Raw genomic sequence first — 22,201 nt, 5'->3', positions numbered from 1 at the left:
ATCCTACGCATCTTTTGCTAGCAGGAAAAAAACTGCAGCAGATAGAGATAAAAGACTGGTAATAGGCACGCTTTTATATTAAACTGATGGCACTGAACTTTATTACATTGTTTTGTGTAAACCTTAGCAATGTAATCAGGTCTACACCTGGAATTCTCCTCTCTTTAAAATCAATGTTTACACTGCTTGCGTCTCCTAAATAATACGATGTAGTCTTTGGTGTTCTGTACTAAATTCAACCATCAGGATTCAACTGTTGCATATGCTTCTTCTCTCAGGTCTTCCAGGTCCTTGTCCTGGTAATTTAAAAGTCAGCTTCCTTCCTTACTTTGCTTGATGATGTTAAGCCCCCAAGATTAGAAAATGCCCTTGTTCTCTTCTAGGTAGGAATTTTAATTGGAAAAAAAAAAAAGAAAAACAAAACAAAACACAAAGTGGAACACACAGGGCAAACAGTATACATTAGGATTATCTTGAAAAAGAAAACAAATATTCATTCCAATATTTTATCAGACAAAATATTGTCAACTGGAAATGTTTTACAAAATGCACATTGCACATCGTTATTAAAATATAACAATAACCTTGAAAACATAACAACACTAGAACAGAGAAATAACTAAATGGTGTAGAGAAAAACAGCAAAAGTTTAGCTGTCAGGACAGTAGATGTTTTTCCACGTACCTCTGTGTAGAACTTAATAAGAAAGCAAGTACAAGAAGATCTGTAATCACCAACCTACTTGTTGAACTTCGTTGTAAAGGCTGTATCTTTTGCCTGCATATAGAGCCACAAAAAGCTGTTGGAAGGCTGGTGAGACTTGAATGCACAACATTGTACAGTGAAAACCAGCATTTGCTCGGTTACTTCTATGATATTAACAACCTCAAATAACTTTTTGAAGATATTTTTATACTTATCTATAATATTGTCTTTGGGTCTCTTAAATGAATAGAAAATAACATTGATTATGTAGCACTGTACCAGTACAACTGCTAGGATCCCAAAGAGTTTTGAAAGGGAACATTAAATGTTTTGGAGTAGAATTATGAACTGCGATATTGGAGAAAGACTGCGTGGTGATTAAGTTACTTCCAGATGACCACATTACACTTAATAGCATATTTATTCATTTGTTGGCTATAAAGCATGGGTGGCAGAGGGCGGGGGGAGAAGAAAGAAGGAAAACACAAGACAAAGTCTACTTGAAGGCATTTTTTTTGTATTTTATATGAGAAAAAAAAAAAAAAAAACACCGAGTCAAACACCAGAATACCTAGCAAAATCTTTAAAAAACAAAGAGAAACAAACAAACAAAAAAATTGAAGTGAGCTATGTGGTACAAAACATGCCTACATTTGGCAAATTCAAATTAATCACTCAAAAACAAACGATTGGCCAACTGGCTGGTTGAATTTCAAAGCTGGTCTCTCCCAGTTCTTTTAACTTGAAGGGGAAGAGCCTACTGTAAACACTGATTCATGAATGATTAAAACAAGTGTCTATTCTCAGAAGTTGAGCTAGAGTTGTAGGGTAGTATTTGTCCCTTCTCCTTAGCATATTTGATTCTATATTATCCATATATAATTTTGCATCGCTTAATTATTCAGCCCAGGAAAAAAAAAAAAAAACAGTTTGATCAAAAAGTAGTCATATGCTTATGCTTTGTAACATTAGGAAAACTACGGAACATTTCCACACATTTCTGATGGTAATCTGAATTGTCATCTCTATATTACAGATTTATGTTGTAAAAAGACAAAAACATGGTCAACGTCATATTTACAGTTTCGTTTGAATTATGTTCATCTTTTGAGAAGCAATATTCTTTAAAAGAAGGGAGGTACAAAACCAGAAAAAAAAATAATACAGAATGATCAGTTAATTATGAACAAGAAACGGATTACACATCTCTCCCCAGTGCAATATCCAAGTATCTACAGAGACTTATCTCAACTCTGCCATGTTTTTGGATTAACAGTAGTATATAAAAGTTAAACCTGAAGAAATACATGATTTTCAGTTTTCCAACAATTCTTTAATGAAGTGTGGTAGGAAAGGTTTATTTAATACTCAACATAAATGCCACTGAAAGTAAATAAAAATGATCACCTGGAACTTCCATTGACATCATTCAGTCCTTACAGGTAACTACAGAAACCAAAGATGGGTTAGTTTCTCCCCAGGTATCTATCTAAATGTGTTGTTATTTAAAAGGTTTTACTACTAAGTGAAACCGTAAGTTTAGCCACATAATTTATTTTGGAACAAGTACTCAGTAAGTCACAGTTTCGCACTTTTGATGTTGAAGTATTCCACAAAATCAACCATTATGGTTCAATTAGGACCCTTCATCCAAAACACCTGGATATTAGCACCTTAAAAAAAAGGTCAAAGCAACATTATCTTAGTACTACTGAATGAAGACAATTAATACTGTGCTAATACTCTGGAAAACAATGAACAATGTGGAAAAAAAACTCGGTGCGTTTAGTCCTTAACACATAGTAAGGGATAAAGGAAATGCAACTCTAAGCCATGCATTTAACGGAATACAGATTGCATTATCATTCAACCTTTCTAATTACATAAAGTCTTTCAAGAAGAAATCAGACTTGCTCCCAAATATCAATATTCATAGCATTTAAATCAATGTTCATTTACAGTCAACCATGTCACTCAGGAATCTACCAAAAAATAATTAAAAAAAAATCACCATGATCTGGTTATTAGACATCATTAATTGGTACGTCTACTTCATGTGTACCTCTCTATTGAAACTAGTGTTTTTTCAAAGATTTAAGCAAACCCTTAGCAAAACAAATTAATTTGAGTTAAGGTTGTATCTGCTCACTCACTGTCAAGATAACGGGGCATACGTAGCATTTGCATTGGTGGGCACAGTTCTTTGGCAGCAGTAGCAACGTGAATGCCATGAATCTGACTTTTCCTTTCACCCTGACACCGTTCCTGTTGTTGGTGTTGTAATTCCATTAACCTCAACAGCATCAATTCTGATGGGTACGGAATCTCTTTTGTACTGATCTGGAGTGCATTAGTTGAGGATGTACCTAGCTTCTAGTACTTCTAAGGGCTCCTGTGCATTTTTGGTAATGGACAGAAGAGTTTTTGTTTATTTTAAAGAAAGGCAGTCCACTCAGACATGTCCTAAACCCTGTAATTTCAGGCACCTTTGGCCACTGTAACACTGTTCTCTGCAATTTCAGCCAGTTTTGCAAACTAAGCCTGGCAAACTGGCTTCCCAAAGTATCTTTTAGAAATGAACTCTGCTACCTAAGAGCAACGATGAATGAATGACCAACTTGCATACCCATGACAGACAGCAGCTACTACAGGTAAACATGGGTGTATTCCGAGACAGTACTTCTTCCCTTCCACTTAAGTTTGTAATGTTAGATACACATTTTCATGTTAACTTTGAACAACAACAAAAGCATGAAGAATTACAAACCAGTCAGTCGCCAGTATTAAACATTACCTTTCCCGTAACTAAACAAATGGCCAACATTAATAAGTAAACCGTTGTATTTCAACATAGAAGTCTTTTAACCTCAGTAATGTCTGCTTCCTTCCTTCCCCCCAGTAAAGCCAGAAATTGTACAGAAACTCCAGTTTCCCTTCAAGGAACAGCAGAGCAGTATTCAGTCTGGTTAATGCGACTGTCATAGATCATCTCTCTGCTTGGTTGCTCGGTTGTCCTCTTTGCTGCTTTTAGATTTCTTGTCTGCATCTTTTTTCTTCTTTGCTTTTTCAGGTTTTGTTTTGTTTTTTCCTTTCTCACTTTCATCTGCTCCTTTGCCAGGATAAACCTGGCCTTCCAGAGTAACATCCGCACACCTTTCTTGACTTATCAGAAAGTCTTTGATCTCCCAGGCATAACCGCCATCACGCAGCATAAAGATTGCACGATTTGAGCCAACAATGAACCTAGAGGAAAGATACATATTTTTTCCAGTTAGCTCTGTGCCTTTCCAGTGCTAAAATATTTTGCTTAATTCAGAGCATTCCAAGATAGACATCCATTTAAAAGCAAGAAATTGGTCTTGTTTTTGTTGTTGCTTGGGTATGAGGATGAGAACATTTTACTAGCACACATATGAATAAAAAGTATTAAGCTTACAAACAACTAAGTAGGAGACTACATAGAAAACTCTAGAACTAATTTGACACTATATAGAGTCTACTAATGGACATTAGATCTGTTTCATGGTCTTACTGCAACCCTTCTCAGTCTCAATTCAAGAGTGCAACATTCCTCTGCTTCAAAACCATCCTCTTTCTCAGATAAAAATCTCATTTTTAGCCAGGGCAACAAAAAGCCTTTTGTGGTTACAAGTTTTCCAAGTGTGATGTTTTCCATCAACACATAAAGGCAAACTATTGCAGCTAAAACTGATAAATAGCTGAACCATAATGAGATAAAAAGAAGCTAGGCTTTATATACATTGTGAGTAAGTGTTAAAAAGATCTGTGCGCCACACTAGAATTTTTCCAGAGTGACTTAGAAGAAAAACAAAATTGTATGTAAACTGATGCAGAAACAAAGCAAGAGTGAGGATCGATGGAGCTAGCAAAGAGCACAGGATGAACAACCAAAAATATTTTCAGGAATAAAGAAATAAGAGCTCTGTAAAACCAAAAACCTCATCCTTGTGTACAACAGCTTACCTTTGTACATCATAGTTTGCATTGAAGAGACTGCCCTGCCACAAGCTGGTAATTTCTTCTGTCTCCTTTTCTGTGGGATTTCCTGACACAGTGACAAACATCATCAGAGTCTTCCCCTTTTTCGTCAGTTTCAGGATACTTTCAGGCTTGCCTGGATCAATTTTTGAGAAATCTATTGGTGCTGGAGGCCTCTTGTGTTCAGGAAGATCCCCCTCTTCAATGTCATCATCCTTCTGTTTTGAAAAGGAAAAGGATAATTTAAAATTACCTGTTCCACAGAACTGTACTTTTTTAAAGCTCTCCATTGCTTACAAAGTAACTCTGCTTTGATAGAGACAGTAGTTTAAGAAAACGGAGACTCTTGAATAAAAAGAAACATCGAATTTTATCTCAGGGTATGTCACTAAGAGTGCTCTTCCCATTTGTAAGCCTCCCCTTGCAATGATGCACATTTTCATACCAACAGGCAGAATCTTATTTTACCATGTACTGAGAAATATTTCAGCCTGATGGCCAATTCAACGCAACTCCACCTTGGTACTTCAAAAATAACCTCTTTTTTTCTTCTTCGGAGTTTCATAGGGGTTTGCTAAGCAAACAAGATGATCTGAGAAAAAGCTGCACTGAAGAGCCTCACAGACATATAAATAATAATAAAAGCAATGTACAACCAAGGTCAAAGCTCAGTTCTGGGAACTTTGCCATTAATGAGAATTTCATTTTCCTCACTATAGTCTTTAAACAAATAAAAGAATTCAGAATTTCAATGCTCAAGTCACAAGAAAATTCTTATTAAAGGTTTCATGTTTTTTTCTAACGCACAGATGAAGAGAATTTCACTTTCTGACAACATAATCACCAAGACATTGTTAGATAAAAGAAAAAAGAAATTATTAATGCTTCCGCTGACGTTGACAGGCATTTAAATATTTGGAAAGGCAGAATTCAAACTACTGCCCCTTGAAAAAGCTCCCAACAGAGATGAGTGAGTACAATGACAACTTACATTAAGCCACTATTTGATTCTTAACAGTATTTATATTACAGAAATAAAAAAAAAAAAAGAAAAGGAAAAAAAATAAATCAGAAATCTTATACTGGCATTCACCCAAGCACTAGTAAATCTGTGGGAATTAAGGTAGATATTTTAGGTGTTGTTTTGACTTCAAACATTTAGCAAAAATATCCATTGCTCCATTAGGCATGTGAACTGTAGAAGTATCGAGAGATATTCCCTCTTCAGAAGCCTCTGAGGTCAGGAGCCCAGCTTAATTTTTATAGCTCCATATGCATTACTCTCTCATTTCTGTCTGTGTGTATAAACTCCCACAACACCCTCACACTACAGGGAGTGTCCCCTACCCTTTAAAGGTTAAGGTTTCATATAAGCGACCTACACTCTTTTCCCATCTCCATTACATACAATGTGCTGTCTTTCTGGCAGGGGACTTCAAAATTTAATTACTATAGAAGGAGATTTGTAAATTACTTACATTTCATCCCTCCCTTCCTTACTAATTACATATCTGTTTCAATTTTTCAAGTCTGAAGCACGCATTTAAGTAGTTCGCATGCCTTTGACATTTCCACATTAAGTGAACTGGGAGCAAAGGAGAGGCCTAGGAAAGTCCCGCTGCTGTCACTAAGCGGGACAAGGCTTATTGTAGAGGAAGCCAGAAAACACTTGTATTTGTAAAGTATTTTTGAAGTACAAGATCTTACATGATTGAATGAAAAATGTTCTTCACAAGTAAGAGCAAATTAAACCTTACTTCATACCAGTTTGGCTAATGCAAAACCAACTTATTTCATAGTTTTGAAAGGGAAAGGTAGAAACAAGTGTTTGCAAATACTCCTTATACAATACAGAAATTGACTTCAGCTTTAGTGACAGCCCAACCTAGGAATATATATTACCTGTTTTTTCCCTTAACAATTCAACTGAATGTTCATAAAACACTATTACTGCAGTTTCAGTAGAAACATTTTAAGAAGCAGTCAAAAGTTCCCCTACATGCTACTTCTTTTCTTGGTGATCTTGTACAGAACATCACACAATTTTGTATTTATAAAGCTATCTACAAAGTAAAGACAGAAAAGTGTAAGCTTTTGATTTGAAATGTCCAACAGATTTATTAATGTATACTCTAACATGAGGTGTCAGACGGAAAGCTTTGCATAGATACAGTCACAACTATATAGTCCTTCTTTCTTTGTCCTCCCTTCAGTTCATATTCTTGTACCTTTCTCATCAACTTCCTGTATCTTTATTTTTAAAAATATCAGCAATAAATGCCACCTAATTCCATAGCCTATTAAATACTCATAGCTCAGAGTCAAACCTTAGAAACCCTGAAGCTTATAGCAACAGCGGACTGTTGGGAAGAATGACCTTTTAGCAACAGAAGAACCTCCAGACGAGATTTCTCAGTTCTGTTTCCAGCTCCTCTGGACTCAAGGCTGCGGGAGAGTCCCTTACCACACGGGAAATCCCTGGGTGGCACACACCAAGCCCATTTTTCCTACCCTATTTCTTCTCTACCAAAAGCAATGACTAAGTACACCAAATGCTGACGAATCTTAGTTCATTCACTGATCCCTGTGGGGGTAGAAAGGCACCAAAATTAAAACCTGCAAGCTGTCAAAATTAAAACCCTTTAACTTCTCAAACTTTGGCAAGCCTGCTTTATTCCAGCCCATTGACCTTAAAAGTTTGAAAAGATCTTAGTAGTAACTTTGTCCCTTCAGGCCTTAGTGGTATCAAAACAAGCTTCCACGTTCATAAGGAAATATTACTTATCTATCTGCAGTTAATATAAGGAGAAATTTTTAAAACAGTCTCACAAGTAAGAAAGCAGGATGCAAGAAGACAGAGCTCAGAGCTCATACTTTTAAGCTCTAGTTGACATTCTGCAGCTGAGCTGCTGAAGCAAAATCCTTCTTTTCTTCTCTCCCCATGTTCATTCCCCACCAGATCATGCTATGTTCACTAGGCAGCCACACACATTGTGCCAGTACCTTGCCAGGCTTGTGGCTGACCCCAGGGATGCTGAGACCACCACCCTCCAGTGATTCTGTGCTGATTGCCATGGGAATATAGAATATTAAGAATCATCGCACTCGGCTGAAACTAAGGAAACTTGATTCTGTACAGCTCTGCGCCCTGTGCCCCCTCACTCCCGAGCATAATTCTTGCTCTTATCCAGATTCATAATGGCTTCTTTGTTTCTCTCATCCCCACCCCACCAAGCCCATTCTGGGCCTTTCTTCTTTATCCGCCACCCCACCCTCAAGTCTTTCATATTCCCCACATCTGCCCTAACTTCTCTCGGGGGAAATGCCATACAGCTGACCATCCAGCAGACCACATAATCAGTAATTGTTGAGCCTCTGCTTCAGTAAGATCTTTTTCTTCTATGGCTCTGGCTGTACATGCATCTCCTCAGCGGCAACACCAACCTGAGCTGCAAACTCTCCAGCTGCTCAGCCACATCTGCATGCAGCATGGCTGCAAGCATTCGTGCAGCACATGGCGAACTGGATCCGAGTCCTGCTCTAGCAAAAGAGATAAAACCAGAACAGCTTCCTGACCCTGCTTACCACACAGCTGGAACAGAACACAAAGCCAAAGAGTCCCAAAGGCAGTAACTTGCGTCTCCCTTTCACCAAACTACGAATTCACAAATTCAGCCATGCTTATCGTTTACAGTTTTTCCTACTATGCCAAACTTGCTTGAATTTGCCCACTAATATCATTTAAGATGATATTTTAGCACCTGGGACTATCTGGTCCTTGGCTGATAACACTAACAGAAGGTGAACTTTGGGCTTTTTACGTCATTTAATTTAAATTTTAACTCAATTTTCTAAGAAAATGCCTTTCTGAAGGCGGAGAGACACAGTAACATTTCATGGGAACAAGGAGTCCCCAGCCAGCCAAGCGGTTCCAAGGCAGGCACCCCTACTTCTCAGAGAAGTAACTGCATCCGGATTACAAATACAAACCCTACTTCTTCATTTTGACTGGCAGCCGTTACTGGCATTGCATGAGACAGAAGCTCTCCTCCAGTTTTTGTGCAGAATGTTCTGGAGAACAGCCTCACGAGTAAAAACAAGGCACGAGCACTCTGGTATTTATCAGAAGATGACAGAACACAAACAGAGAAGCGAGCAGTAGCATGACAACCACATGGAGAAATGAGTGGTGAAGAACTGTCCAAAGTGACCTGTCAAAGAAAGTTCAGGCGGCGGGCTGATGGGGATGGAGGGCAGAGAGATGGAATTAGAAAACACCATTATAATGAGGGGTGGCAGGGAAGGGAAAACACAACCCACAGAAGACAAACAGACAAAACCCAACGATATAACCACTCTGTAAAGGTGGAATGGACATCCCTCTTGCAACCCAACCTTCACTCACAAAATCCTTATCGCTCAACGTTGCCAATCGCTGGCATCACACCGCCTGCGAGCCTCTGCAGCCGGGGTCGTTCCCCAGCCGGGTGTCGGGGCTGGTGGCGTTGTGCAGAGGGCTGCTGGAGGTGCCCGGGCTGAGGGCAACACCCAAGGGACCCGCTCAGCCCGGCGGTGCCCCCTCAGGAGACACAAACCAACCCCAGCCGCCCGAAAGCCACCGAGCATCCATCCCTCCCTTCTCCCTTCCTCCCGCACGCTCCGGGCGCCCAACCCCTCGCCGCACCTCCCACTGCTCCAGCAGCCGGGCCATATCCGCATCATTGTAATCCCGAATGTCCTTCTTCTTAGCCGGCCCGGCCCGACGCTTCCCCTCCGGCTCGCCCGCCCGGGCGGCCGCGCAGAGCCACAGCGCCAGGCCCAGCAGGGCCCAGCGAGCGGCCGCCGCCATCTTGTGCCGGAGCTCGCAGCCGCGGGAGGGCGGCCCCGGCTGCTGGCAGGGGCGGGGGCCGGGGAGGGGAAGGAGGAGAAGGAGGAGCTGGAACGGGAGCCGGCAGCGAGAGGCACCGGGGGACACCGGGGGTGGGCTGAAGGGCGAGAGGCAGCCCCGCCGCGACATGTCGGCAGCCGGGATACAGCCCCAGGGGACACGGACCTGCAAGTGGAAGCTCGGCCGTGGTTTTACAAACGTAGGGCTGGGCAGCGCCCGGGGTCCTCCCGCTTCATCCTTTAAAGCAGGGCGAGGAGGATCCGTGTCTGCTGGTCTGTGGGATAGGAACCGGACCCACTGCACTGAGTCTCTAAACTAGTGATTTAGTATCACAGCGATATCAGTTTTTTCTCTAATAGACGTCTAAAAATAAAGCTGCTTTGTTACTAAAATAATATCCCACAGCATCGGACCACCACCAAAAAGAGAGTGGTAGGCTTTTTCTTTGTAACTCTACTTTTCCATTATCCAAAACAAAATGAATTATACAAATGAATGTCTGTATAGGCATACTTAACTCTTCGGTCTTTATTTTTTCCTCATACAGGTGATTTTAATTATAAACAGCACTATCTTCTATTTAATTATTTATTTTATGTGGACTCCAGTAAGTTTAAACTTGGGAATATGAGGAAACATCAGAGCAGCTGTTACTGGTGATATTTGGGCCGGGCCGATTAGCTAACAGGATGCTCTTCCATCCGCACACAGGCACCCAGGGCAATGGTACCAGTTCGGAGCGAACACCCCAGCCCTAATTCTGTCACTGCACATAGTCCTGCAACAAACAGGAGCCCGTTGTGCTAATGGGCACAGCACGCAGAACAGAAGCAGTCAGTAGGCATCTGGGGCATGGGTTCAGGAGGCTTTCTGAATCCAGGTCTAACTCCTGACCTGATAAAAATCCTGATGGGACATGTAGCTTGTGAACTTCTGGCAGGCGTGCCACACGAAGCAGCAGCAGCTTGCCAAGCACACACGCAGTATGAGAAACTGGAGTCTCCAGGACTTAGCAGGCAGCAGAGGATGTGGGATCCAGGATTGCAGTGCCCTGATAAGCAACCAGCCTGGTCTGCAACCTCCATCCTGAGGGTTATTGTTTTATAAAATTTCAGAAATACTACCGAGTGTGCCTGAGAAACAGGAAGCTGTTAGACTGTAGCTATTCATGGAGCTTGTTAAATGTACAGTAACTGGAGCAGGGTTTTAGTCAAGTACCTCTCACAAAGCTGTCCAGTAAGTCACTAATGAGCACATTTGCTTGGTTATTTCTCATAGTTTCCTGATATTCGTTATATTTAATATCAGATTGCCCTGATTAATGAGGTTTTACTAAAGTATGTTCCTGCTTACTTTGTTATTACTGGATCAGACCTACATTTGCTGAGGGGAAAAAAAAAAGACTACAGATTCAAATTTGGAATGTTAGACTTGCAGCATAAAATGTATTTTTACTTAATTTCTACTGGGAAATATTTTCTTCAACTGTTTTTTCTTACTGGAACAACCCAGCCAACTTTGACTTTCTTTAATATCTGGTGCTACATTCACATGTGGATCTCAAAAGCAATGCAATTTCCTTTGCTGAGTGAATAATAAGTTCAGTATATCAAGCATTGCACCAAACAACCCTATGCATTTCTTTTTTAAATTAATGCTTTTATATGCATGGCAGGGAGATACTTTTCGTGCTTGTCTTTGAACATGCAACTATCAGGCAGAATTCTGTGTCCAGGAAGAACTTTCTCAAAGCATATATGCTCTGTGGAGTCACCTGCAGGACAAACACCTATTCATACTCTTTGTACTCCACTGTTCTTTCCCATACATGAAACAAAAGCCAAGCAGCTATACATTCATATCACTGACAGAAAAAAAAAAAAAAGGCTATTTTTTTTATTTTTTTTTTTAGTGAAACAGGCTGTGTTTGGTTCAGGGTAGCTATAGAATCATACAAATAGGCTTTTCATAGTTTAAGCACTCTCATATTCCTTAACAACTTTTATAGTCCTAGAGGCTAACGCTACTATAATTACAATACAGAGCATACCTGATAATAAATAGCTACTGCTATTCTAGATTGCAAATGCAAGGTGCTTAATGACTTACCTGGTAGCTTAAAGTCTCATCTAGTCATGCCATGGGAAGTCTCAAGCTGTGAATATCATTTCAACTTCCGCAACACGCAAATGTTATTACTAGTGTTTTCAATTACAAAGTTATACTTTATCAAAAATGCAAATCTACTTCCCCCTCTTGATTTAAAATGTTTTCATTATTGAGTAGGGTTAGGTCAAGTTATAATTTGAGATGATTCAGGATGTCCTAAATTTCTGTTAATGAAGTTTGGGATTCTCTGTCCACCTGACTTTTTTATTTTTTTTTAATCTAGGCTTCATTTTTTGGAACTATACTTCTGCATAAGGTACTTCCCAATACTGTTATTTCATATGAGTTAGGAGAAGAACATGCATATATTTTGAATTGCCAAAAGCTCTCAAGTCTTTGATGGTGGTAGATTTCCATGTGCAGTTTTCTATCTAAGCATGGATTCTCATTCATCATATTTTACTTTTATTTGCAAATACAGTACAACAGAGGTAACGCATTGGATATTACAACTTTTCCATTGACAGTCACCTTGGAAAAAACAAAGAACTTGAAATCACCAAGAAAAAGGCAGATCCTTCTTGGAAGGACACGAAGACATTTCAGAGCTGAAAAGAAACTAACAGCATCAGAAGATCAACCCTAAGCACGTAGAAGGGTGAAAGAAGGTGCAAGAGCTACCTGCTATCAACCCATTCCATGTCTGGAAGAAGCAATTCATTTTAAGAACTCTACTAATACAAGAGGATGTTTAGTAGTGGCTCAGGTGAATGAGGTGTTGCAAAAGGCAGCCTTTAAGTGATTGCTTGGAATAGCTAAAATGATTAAGGTCTCATGGACAGATATGCTCTTTATACAGTCAGGTAGAAATTACACCTGCTTTTGCACCTACATGGTTAGTAAAGGACAGGCCCAATACTGTGTTAAGTAATACAGAAGACTTGGTCAGTTGCAGATGAAAGAAAATTTGAAGCAAGTTTTGAGATGACCCAGCATTCAGAGTACTCTTACTCTATTTAAAAGCATTGTCCTACGTTTTACAGAATGCCAGGGTATTCTGAGTTACTTCCAGTAAAACATTCAAAATTAGTGTTTTCATAGTTCGAATTAGCTTAAGTACCCTAAATTTTCCCCTGCAGAGACAATCTAATGCATGAGCTCTCATGCAAAGACTGTGCGTTTGTTAATTCAGTCTTCTAAATACAGTCACAATCACAGAAAAACTTGAAGAATGAGACACGATTAACATGTTCTTGTTAAAAGCAACAAAATATTTCTAAATCTCAAGAAAGAAACGAAAATGTTTCTTAACACTGTTACTAGCAGCATAGCAAGCAAAGCATCCAGAAATGCAAAATAATATTTTGCATCCAGAGCAAAATATGAATTACTTAGAATAATTCCAGTCCTCAGATTAATTTCATTAATAAATCAAACACTCACCATCTATTAAGAGAATGCATATTTTTGATCTGGAGCTAATCAGACCTTTAACTCTTGGTTCCAAGTTGAAAAATTCTCCCAAATCAGGGGTCAATTACTATGATTTGAACATAAATTTCTGATTCAATTATAACCCTGAAATTCAGATTCTGAATTCAGTTTTGACCATATATTCACCACAAAGTTATAAAATGTGCATGCACATAATAACATAAAGTAAAACTTAAGAGACTGAATGGAGATGTTTGACAAACAGTATGTTAATTTCACAGCATCACCCATCTGATCAGGTTTGGGGAGGGGGGGTGATGTCTGTCATAGTCAACTGCAATAAAGTTAGACACTGAAATCCTTAAATTCAGGAACACCACAGAACGTTCTTGTCAATACTTGTTTTACCGCAAAGTTTGCTTGAAATCTGTGCTGGTTAAAACTAAGTATTGGTTATACAATTTAAAGTTACCCTCTTAAGAAACGAATTACATTGAATCAATGTCAAAGAGGAATTTTATATTGTTCCCACAAGAATTCCATTTATAGCCTATTTTCCACACTCTAAGTCAAATTAATTTTGTAGTCCCAATTTAATTTTAGGTTTACAGGTCAGTTTTGGCACCTACATCCAGTGTAAGTAATACATTACACGAACTTCTGATGAATTAAAGGTGTTAGACTCAAACTGGTAACGATCAGCAGCTCCCCTCAAAGATTACTCAGGCACAATATAAGAGAAGTGTAGGATCAGAGACTCCTTGCAGTTAGCCTACGAAAACATCTATTAAATCCTCTCATGATATATATTAAAAAGGAGAGGGAGTTAAAAAAGAAAACAAAAACTTCTGTTGAGTATTACAGCTGCAGGACTGAACATATAACCAAAAATGCAATTCAGGAAGGGTGGGCCCTTGCACATTTTGTTCAAAATACGAAGTTCTCCTTTGATCTCAAAACAAAACAAAACAAAAAAACAGAGCTAAAGGCCTGAAAGGAGGGTCTGGGATTCCTGTTTATGCTTAGGCCACTCTTACCAATGGCATTTACTACTCTTCCATTAAGTGCTTCTGAGTTTCAAGCCGACTGATCTATAAACCTGTACCTGTACATGAGACCATGATGCAGAAAGCCATGACTGGCTCTGTCAGCATAAAACATGGCACAACCTTCCATTCTGCGAAAACCAAGTTTTGCAGCTGTATTTTCCTTTTACACAAAAACCTGTCTCTTTACCACATCAATGTATTAAAAATCCATATTTACAGCAGGGGACAACCAATCAATTGTATATGGTAAGTGGTGAAAACAACAGTGAGATAAACAGTGAATAAAGAGAGGAAAAAGTAAAACCCATATTATCTTTCTGTTGCAGCAGCAGGAGCTAAGCAGTATTTCAGGCATGAATTAGATACTTATATTACCCTATCTATTTAATTTTTTTTCCTTACCTCAGATACTGTTTTTAACTATGCCATACAAAGGAAAAAGAAGCACCAAAACACCAAGTTTAAGTCTGTTTGTGAAAATCTACCTATTATTCTAAATGTTACTTATTTATATACAAAATCATTTTCAAAGAGGATCAAACAAAATTTGTGTGCCTGCAATTTGAGGTCGCAAGTGATCAGTTAACTACTCCTCCAGATCTCAGGCTGTCTTTTTTTGCTCTGTGCAGACCAGGTCTCAGGTTGCATCCCTGGTGTAACAACCATGATTACCTCTGCAGATCTGAGACAGACCCAGACATTGCAGGTTTAATCTCTCACAAAGCAACAACAGTAAGTTCTGACCACAAAACACTTACTTAGCACCAAACCATTTAAGACAAAAGAGATCTTAAAAACAATAAACCAGTCAACGCGCTTGCCTTTCCTTCTGTCTGACTTACTGTTCCATTGCTGGCAATAAAGGAAGGCCCAGCTCCTTTTGCAAAGTCGTGCTCTGTGTTAAATTATTTCCTTTGTCAGCCTCTGCCAACGCTATCCTCCTCTCATTTCTAGTTCTCAGACTGACAAGACAGCTGCATCCCTCGGAATTGGAGCTATCATCTTGTAATTACCACCTCATGGGTTTAGTCACATACAGCTGACACAGGGGAACCGCTGAATTACCTCTTATTCCTTCATCAGCTAGCTCCCCATTACGTTAGATCAATACATCCATACAGGACAGTAATATAAAGTAGTGAAACCCATTCTATAGTAACTTCCTCTCACCAACCAGGCCACATACAGCGTTCATAAAATTATTACAACTTGGTATTTTTCTTCAGCTATTACTCAACATTGGCTACTGCAGCAAAAAATCAATTTCTCCATCACAAAAAAAAAAAAAAAGATTTTACTAAGCAATAAAAGCACCAAGTCGTTGTCAGATGATTCAAGAAAGCAGACTTTGACCTCCAGTTTTTGTTGTATGAAGCACAATGCAAAATAAAGATCAATGTGATGAAAGAGTTCTCACAAGTAAGCCAATCTTCTGTACACTATTAAGCCACACTAAAAAGCCTTTTAATCCCTTGTATCTGACAATGCCTGCTGTTTTCAGCCCCACAGTGTTATTTCATTCAGGGTCTGTCAGTGGAATATTTTAAAGCCAAGCATGGCTACCTGATTATCATGTCTCCTAAGACTGTATACTAATTCACAGAGCTGCCAAAGTCCTGCAGGATGCTTTTGGACTCAGCAGCCATGAAATCAAGCAGGTATGTACAAATCCTCCTTGAAAGAGATGTGCCAAGGACTTGGTATATAAGCACCCCAAAAATCACCCAGTAAAATTTACAGCCTAAACAATACAGATACATCTACTGGACTTTTAAAGCATGTAGCTAGCTGATCCACAGTTCTCAAATTACTGGACCCAAGAGAATCTGTCCTCAAAGCTCCCTTTTACAGTAAGGCTATATGTTTACAGTCAAATAATGGCCTGCAAATTGTATAAAAATAATGGAAGTAAGTACCTTTTCACTGGTGTTGCTATATGGGGAGTGGGAGAGAAGCAGTTAATGTACTGAAGACAAAGCCTGCATGGTTCCTAACCCTGTTCTTCCCTGTTCCTTTGAGCATATACAGAAGCTTTTTATTTTTTCCTTAAATGATGTGCACCCTGTTCACGCGACACCTTTCAGAGTTATGTTCACCCAGCCACATACTCAGGTGCACCAAAACAGTCAAGGATTTATTCCACTGAATAATAACAATCCTAAAAACAAACAAACAAAAATAAAACCAAAACAGACTACCTGTGATCTTGAACCTAGCTGGGTGAGGCATACTCATGAAGCAACAATGACATCTGTAGGAAGGTTTCAACAGGTAGCCAAAAGAAATAGCTGGGTCTCTCTTCATTACACATTTCATATGCAGAAGAGCTGAATACCCAAAGCTTCTACTGGAGGAAAATGACATTTGGTAAGAGACTTGGAGACAAGCAACTGACCAACAAAAACAATCACCACTTTTGCACCTTGCTAATGCTGAGGCAGTACCTCAGTCTTGTGGACAGATTAAAGGAGCTCAGAGAATATTTGCTTTATATTAAAGGAGTTATGAACTGCTTTGGTGGCCCTTTCATCTTCTAGAATTGCCATGGGTGGAGGCCTCACTGTATTTCTGTATGGGGGCAGCAGGGACAAAGGCTATGGATGAGCTGCAACAGAAAGTGTCCACACCAAGGATGTCTCCTCTTCGTCCCGGGGGAATGGTACCGTGTGGAGAATCATAGTGGCAGCATCTAAAAATGGAAGAGATTATTAGGTCATTTAACAACTCTTCTAGCCAGGGGTAAGAACTAAGGTTTCTAAAATGAAATTTTCAAATTCTCATTAAATGTAGTCACTACTCATTAAAAGAAAGTAGGTTAATATTTGTATGAAAGGCATTCCTCGTGCTACGTAATATCCCACTGCCTCACTTAAGGACATATCTGGAAATATTTTGAAATACAATTCAGCTGGCTTCTGCTGCCCATTGATTTTTATTTGTCAGAGTATTCTGAAATCATTCCTATTTATAGTTTTGAAAATGAGTTGTTGGCCATAAACCAAAATTGTTTAGGCCCAAATCATGACCTCCCTTTAAACTGCTATAATGTGACTTAAGTAAACAGAACTTCCCTCACACTGCTGCTGTGAGGGGTGGGTGGAGAACTGCCGAATTTTGGACACACCCAAAACTGCCTATCTGCCCCTTCCCTCAAGCCTGGCTCTACAGCAAGGGTTCCCCTCCACCCCCCAAAAAGCACACATCCTGTTAACCCTACCACTTCCAGAACTGGAGGCATCCTGCTCATGTCCCTCCCTGCCAGTGAGCAGAGAAGGCCAAGGGTTCCTCCAGGTAACGGGTGAGAAGATGTACAAATAAACTTGCCCGGAGAACGGATGCAATCCATTAGATGGGCTCTGTTTGTGCCAGGACATTACTGGATTTGGCCTGCAAGGGCATGGGCTGTTCCAATTTTCACTTGCATCAAGGTCACTTATACCCCTGCAGAAGTATGAATGTAGCAGGACTTCAACGTAGCTGTGTAACGTATTTCTGGATTTGTGTAGCCTGCTAAATGTGTTGTAAATGCCTAGAATTACGAGCCTGAGTTAAAAAGTTAAGTCTGATTGAAAGGAGCAAAAGAATGTTATTATTTAACTGCAGCAAGATGTGGAGCAAATGTAAAATGTGGCTCCAACATGGACTCTGATTTCTTTTGGGTTACTTTGATAGAGATGTTGCACGACAGCAGAGAATCTCATGTGTGGGACATCAATATTCTCATCATTTACCAAATGACATATTCCCCTTGGAAGCATCCCAGGGAACATTAAACCCATCTTCTTAAAACTTGTTCCAGCACAATTAGTAATCTTCCCCTTATTAATAGTTAACAGCATTTACTCGACTGCCTCAGATTTACCGAGCATAACACCTTGCTTTTGACAGAACCAGAGCTACTGGGGCACTCCTGAACAGAAACATACAGAGGAGAGAGTCCTGTTTTCAAACACTTTTCATACACAAAGTTAGCATTAGTAGGATTATGCTTTCCCACTACACTCTAACCAACGGCATCTTCGTACACCGTGACAGCGACACACCGAATTCACTTCCACTGCTTCAAAAAAAAGAAAGGGGGGGACGGGGGGGTGTCAAAACTTGTCTCCAGACCACCGCAAGCTACCGAGGGATGCGTTTACCCGTAAATAAAAAGCTCACGACCCCTTCCACCACGCTTTAGTACCAATTAGCGCTTTATAAACGCTTTCACTCAGGGAGAGCCTCCCCCCGGCTCCGCCACCTTCCCCCGCCGCCCTCCCTCAGGGACGAGCCCGCGCCCCTCACCTCAGGGCGGCGGCGGCTCCTCCGCCTCCCCTCAGCCCCCTCGGGCCGATCCCGGCCGCCGGCCCTGCTCCGTCCCTTCCTCCCCCGGCCCTCCTTCGCCCCCCGCAGCCCTCCCGAGCGAACCCCGGGCTCTCCTCACGCCTTAACGCCGCGGGGGCCGCTGCCGTGGCGGCGGTGCGGGCGGTGCCGGCCGCGGCACGGCGCTGCTGCGGCCCCCGGCGGCGGGGAGGAGCGGCGGGGCGGCGGGCGTGGAGCGGGGCGCCGGGGGAAGGGCAGGATTTAAACGAAGGGCGGTGACACCGCACAAAAGATTGCGATAGGCTTAAGTGAGGTTACAGCAAAGGCAACGGGGAGGGTGTGGGGGGGGGAGAGCCTCCCTCAGAGCCATGCAGCGTCTGGCTGGCAGAGCCGCGGCAGCCGCCTCTTCCCAATAGTTTGTCTCAGAGCCTGAGAAAGGGAATTTAAAAGAAGATCTTCCCCTCCCTTCTCCGCTTGTTTTTGTTTTTTTTTTTTTTTTTTTTTTAAATTCTCCTTCTTCCTCGGGAGTTGGCGACTCGGCTACAGAACATGGCAGGAGCAGCGCCAGGCCGGGCGGGTTGCGGCATCCGCGGCTGTAGCCCGGAGCCCCCGCCCTTGTTTGCGGGAAGAGCCTAACTCGGGGCGGCGGCGCCCAGTCGGCGGGGCCCGGGCACGGAGCGGGCATGGACCGCGGCGGGGAGCGAGCTGGCGGCGGCCGCGTGAACGCTCGAGGCAGGAAGGAGTGAGGCAGCCGCAGGAGGAAGGCGAACGGATCCCGCCCTCCGCTCCCCCCCAGCACCCGGATCCGGTGGCTTTTTTTTTTTTCCTTTTTTTTTTTTTTTTTCTCAATTCAATTCCCCTCTCCTCCCATCCCTTCCCGCGGTCTTAACCCCTCCGGTTCCCTCTCCCCTCCTCTCTCCCCCTCCCTCCTCCCTTTTCCCTTTCCCTTCTCCCTTCCCCTCCCCGGCAGCCACACCCTCCGCGCCGCTTCCTGCGAGCCGGCGGCGCGGGGCCGCCGGGGGCGGCACATGGTGCGCAGCCGCCGCCCCTCCGGCCCTTGCGAGCCGCTCCCGGCTGCCGCTCGCCCACCTCGGGAGCCCGGGCACGGCGGCGACCCGAGGGGCTGCTCCCTCGCCACGACTCCCCTCGGCTCCCCCGCTGCTCCGAGGCGCTCCTGAACGAGGGAACTTCGCGCCGGGATCCCCCCCCACACCCCCCCTTCTCCGTGGTGGAAGGCGAGGGAAGTGCAAGCAGGAGGGGTGAAATAATAACGGCGCTAATAAATTAGCCGCGCCATGCCCGAGCGGGGGCCCGGGGGTCCCGGCGAGCTCCGAGCCGCCGCTGGAGCCTCGTAGGAGCGGAGGCTGGCGCCGGAGCGGTGCGGGAGCCCCGGCGGAGCTCGCCCCCCGCAGCAGCCTGCCCTCGCCTCCCGGCGATTAATGGAATGATGTTGCGGAAAAGGCAGAGCGATCCTGCCGGGCTCAGTCGGGACTGCTCGGGCGGCGGAGGCAGAGGCGGTGGCAGCGGGGTAGCGAGCGGCATGCGAGTGCCCCCCCGGCGCTATGGCTAGCGGCGGCTCTGGCAAGTCCAGCAGCGAGGTGTCCGGCGGCGGCGGCGTCCCCAGCAGCGGCTCCGTGCAGAGGAAGAAGCTCGTCTCTATCTGCGACCACTGCAAGATCAAGATGCAACTGGTGGCCGATCTGCTGCTGCTGTCGAGCGAGACCAGGCCGGTGAACACCGAGAGCTTGTCTGTCTTCGGTGAGTCCTTCGAGAAGTGCAGGGACACGATCATTGCCAGGACCAAAGGACTTTCCATCTTGACCCACGACGTCCAGAGCCAGCTCAATATGGGACGCTTCGGGGAGGTGGGGGAAAGCCTGATGGAGATGGGGGAGCTGGTGGTCTCCCTGACCGAATGCTCAGCCCACGCTGCCTACCTGGCTGCAGTGGAGACTCCGGGGGCCCAGCCTGCCATGCCTGGCTTGGTGGATCGCTACAAGGTGACCCGATGTAGGCATGAGGTGGAGCACGGCTGTGGGGTCTTGAAGACCACCCCTCTGGCAGATATGAGCCCTCAGCTCCTGCTGGAGGTTTCCCAGAACATGTCCAAGAACTTGAAATTCCTGACAGACGCCTGCGTGCTGGCCAGTGAGAAATCCAAGGATAAATTTGCGAAGGAGCAGTTCAAACTCAGTGTCAAATGTATGAGCACCAGCGCCTCCGCCCTCTTGGCGTGTGTCAAGGAGGTCAAGACTTCACCCAGTGAGCTGACCAGGAACCGCTGCGTCTTGTTCAGTGGACCTTTGGTGCAGTCTGTCTATGCTCTGGTGGGCTTTGCCACTGAGCCCCAGTTTTTGGGTAAAGCGGCCACCATTAATCCAGAGGGCAAAGCTGTGCAAACTGCTATCCTAGGAGGAGCCATGAGCGTGGTATCTGCTTGTGTGCTCCTGACCCAATGCCTCAGGGATATAGCCCAACACCCCGAAAGTAGCACCAAAATGAGCGATTACAGGGAAAGGTTGAGGAACTCAGCTTGCGCCGTCTCGGATGGTTGCAACCTGTTATCTCAGGCACTAAGAGAAAGATCTTCACCCAGGACTTTACCGCCAGTGAACTCCAATTCTGTGAATTAACCCCCACACCTTCTGTTTAGATCCCAGTCATTGCTAAAGGAAAATAATAGCCCACCTCCTCGCCCCTTTTTTTGTATACCAAAGAATTTGCTTGGATGAGCCCAATCCTTTGATTTCATGTGGTGAAGAAGCAGAACAGCATATTCAAACTATACGTACTAACAAAGGTAGCCACTTTTGGCTTCTTTTATTTTACTTTGAAGTCAAGGAAGTATCTGCAGATAAATGTTCCTTTATTCAACATGGTCTTCACACAAATGGTAACAGCAACTGTTTAAAAGTTTTATATTTGGGGAGGTGGGGGTATCTTAAAAAAAAAAAAAAAAGAAAAAAAAAGAGAGAGGAAAAAAATAGCTTTAATCGCGCTGGGTGCGGTTTTTAAAGTTTGTCTTGTCTTGTCTTCCGAAATTTCCCTTCTAAATTTTACTGTTCGGTTGTTCAGGAAAAAGGTTACCTCAGTTCTCACTCATTTAAAAAATGAAAAAAAAAAACACCACCACATAGATGATGGATGTAGCTACTATTTTGTTTGTTTTTGTTTTGTATGACTTTTTTTTATTTTGCATCAAGTGTTAGGTTAGAAGTGCATTTGGTGTGTAGGAGTGGAAGGACTGGAGGTTGTGATTTTGTTTTCCATGTGTTGATTTCCAAACTGGGGGAAAAGCTACTGTGAGTGTTTAAACAAACAAACAAAAAATTACACTATAACAAAAGTGATTTTTAATTTTTTTTTTCCAATGTCAGTTTTTATCTTGCATGTACTGGAGTATTTATTTCATCTATTAAAATGTTATGTTTCTCAGATGTCTTTCTGTGAATCTCTTAATACTTGAATAATTGAACAACCAGGCCTGTTTGCATTGTATGTCATTTTCCCCAGGGAATGGGTGGTACAAATGTAACTGTAGTTCTAGACAGCAGCATACAGGCTTCAATGCAGTTCTTTTATTTTCGTAACTACTGTCCCTCCCCTGGTACCACCCCTCCTCCTTGGGACGGACGTCTCTGATAGAGATACTCTTTAATTGTATTTGTGGGAAGCTGGACAGTGCTGGATGCGCTGGGGTTTCTGTATCTGA

At 42.6% G+C, this 22,201-nt stretch overlaps 2 protein-coding genes across 2 annotated transcripts; one reads left to right on the top strand and one right to left on the bottom strand.

The window, feature by feature from the left end:
• Positions 1–1,202: 1,202 nt before the first annotated feature.
• MESD (mesoderm development LRP chaperone) lies at positions 1,203–9,614 on the bottom strand. The gene is made up of 3 exons (XM_005027167.6): positions 9,389–9,614; positions 4,690–4,922; positions 1,203–3,948 (listed from the first exon to the last, which is right to left on the bottom strand). Exons 1-3 carry the CDS (start codon positions 9,551–9,553, stop codon positions 3,684–3,686), a joined length of 663 nt encoding a protein of 220 aa, XP_005027224.2. The 5' UTR covers positions 9,554–9,614; the 3' UTR covers positions 1,203–3,683.
• A 9,108-nt stretch (positions 9,615–18,722) lies between these two features.
• On the top strand, positions 18,723–21,926 carry TLNRD1 (talin rod domain containing 1). Its single transcript, XM_027466720.3, has one exon. The coding sequence runs from the start codon at positions 20,052–20,054 to the stop codon at positions 21,120–21,122; it is 1,071 nt and encodes a 356-aa protein (XP_027322521.1). The 5' UTR covers positions 18,723–20,051; the 3' UTR covers positions 21,123–21,926.
• Positions 21,927–22,201: the final 275 nt, after the last annotated feature.

Source organism: Anas platyrhynchos, chromosome 11, assembly GCF_047663525.1.
Source record: "Anas platyrhynchos isolate ZD024472 breed Pekin duck chromosome 11, IASCAAS_PekinDuck_T2T, whole genome shotgun sequence".
Lineage (NCBI taxonomy): Eukaryota > Metazoa > Chordata > Aves > Anseriformes > Anatidae > Anas > Anas platyrhynchos.
The sequence above is the reverse complement of the archived record's forward strand: the minus strand, read 5'-3'. Positions and strand labels throughout refer to the sequence as shown.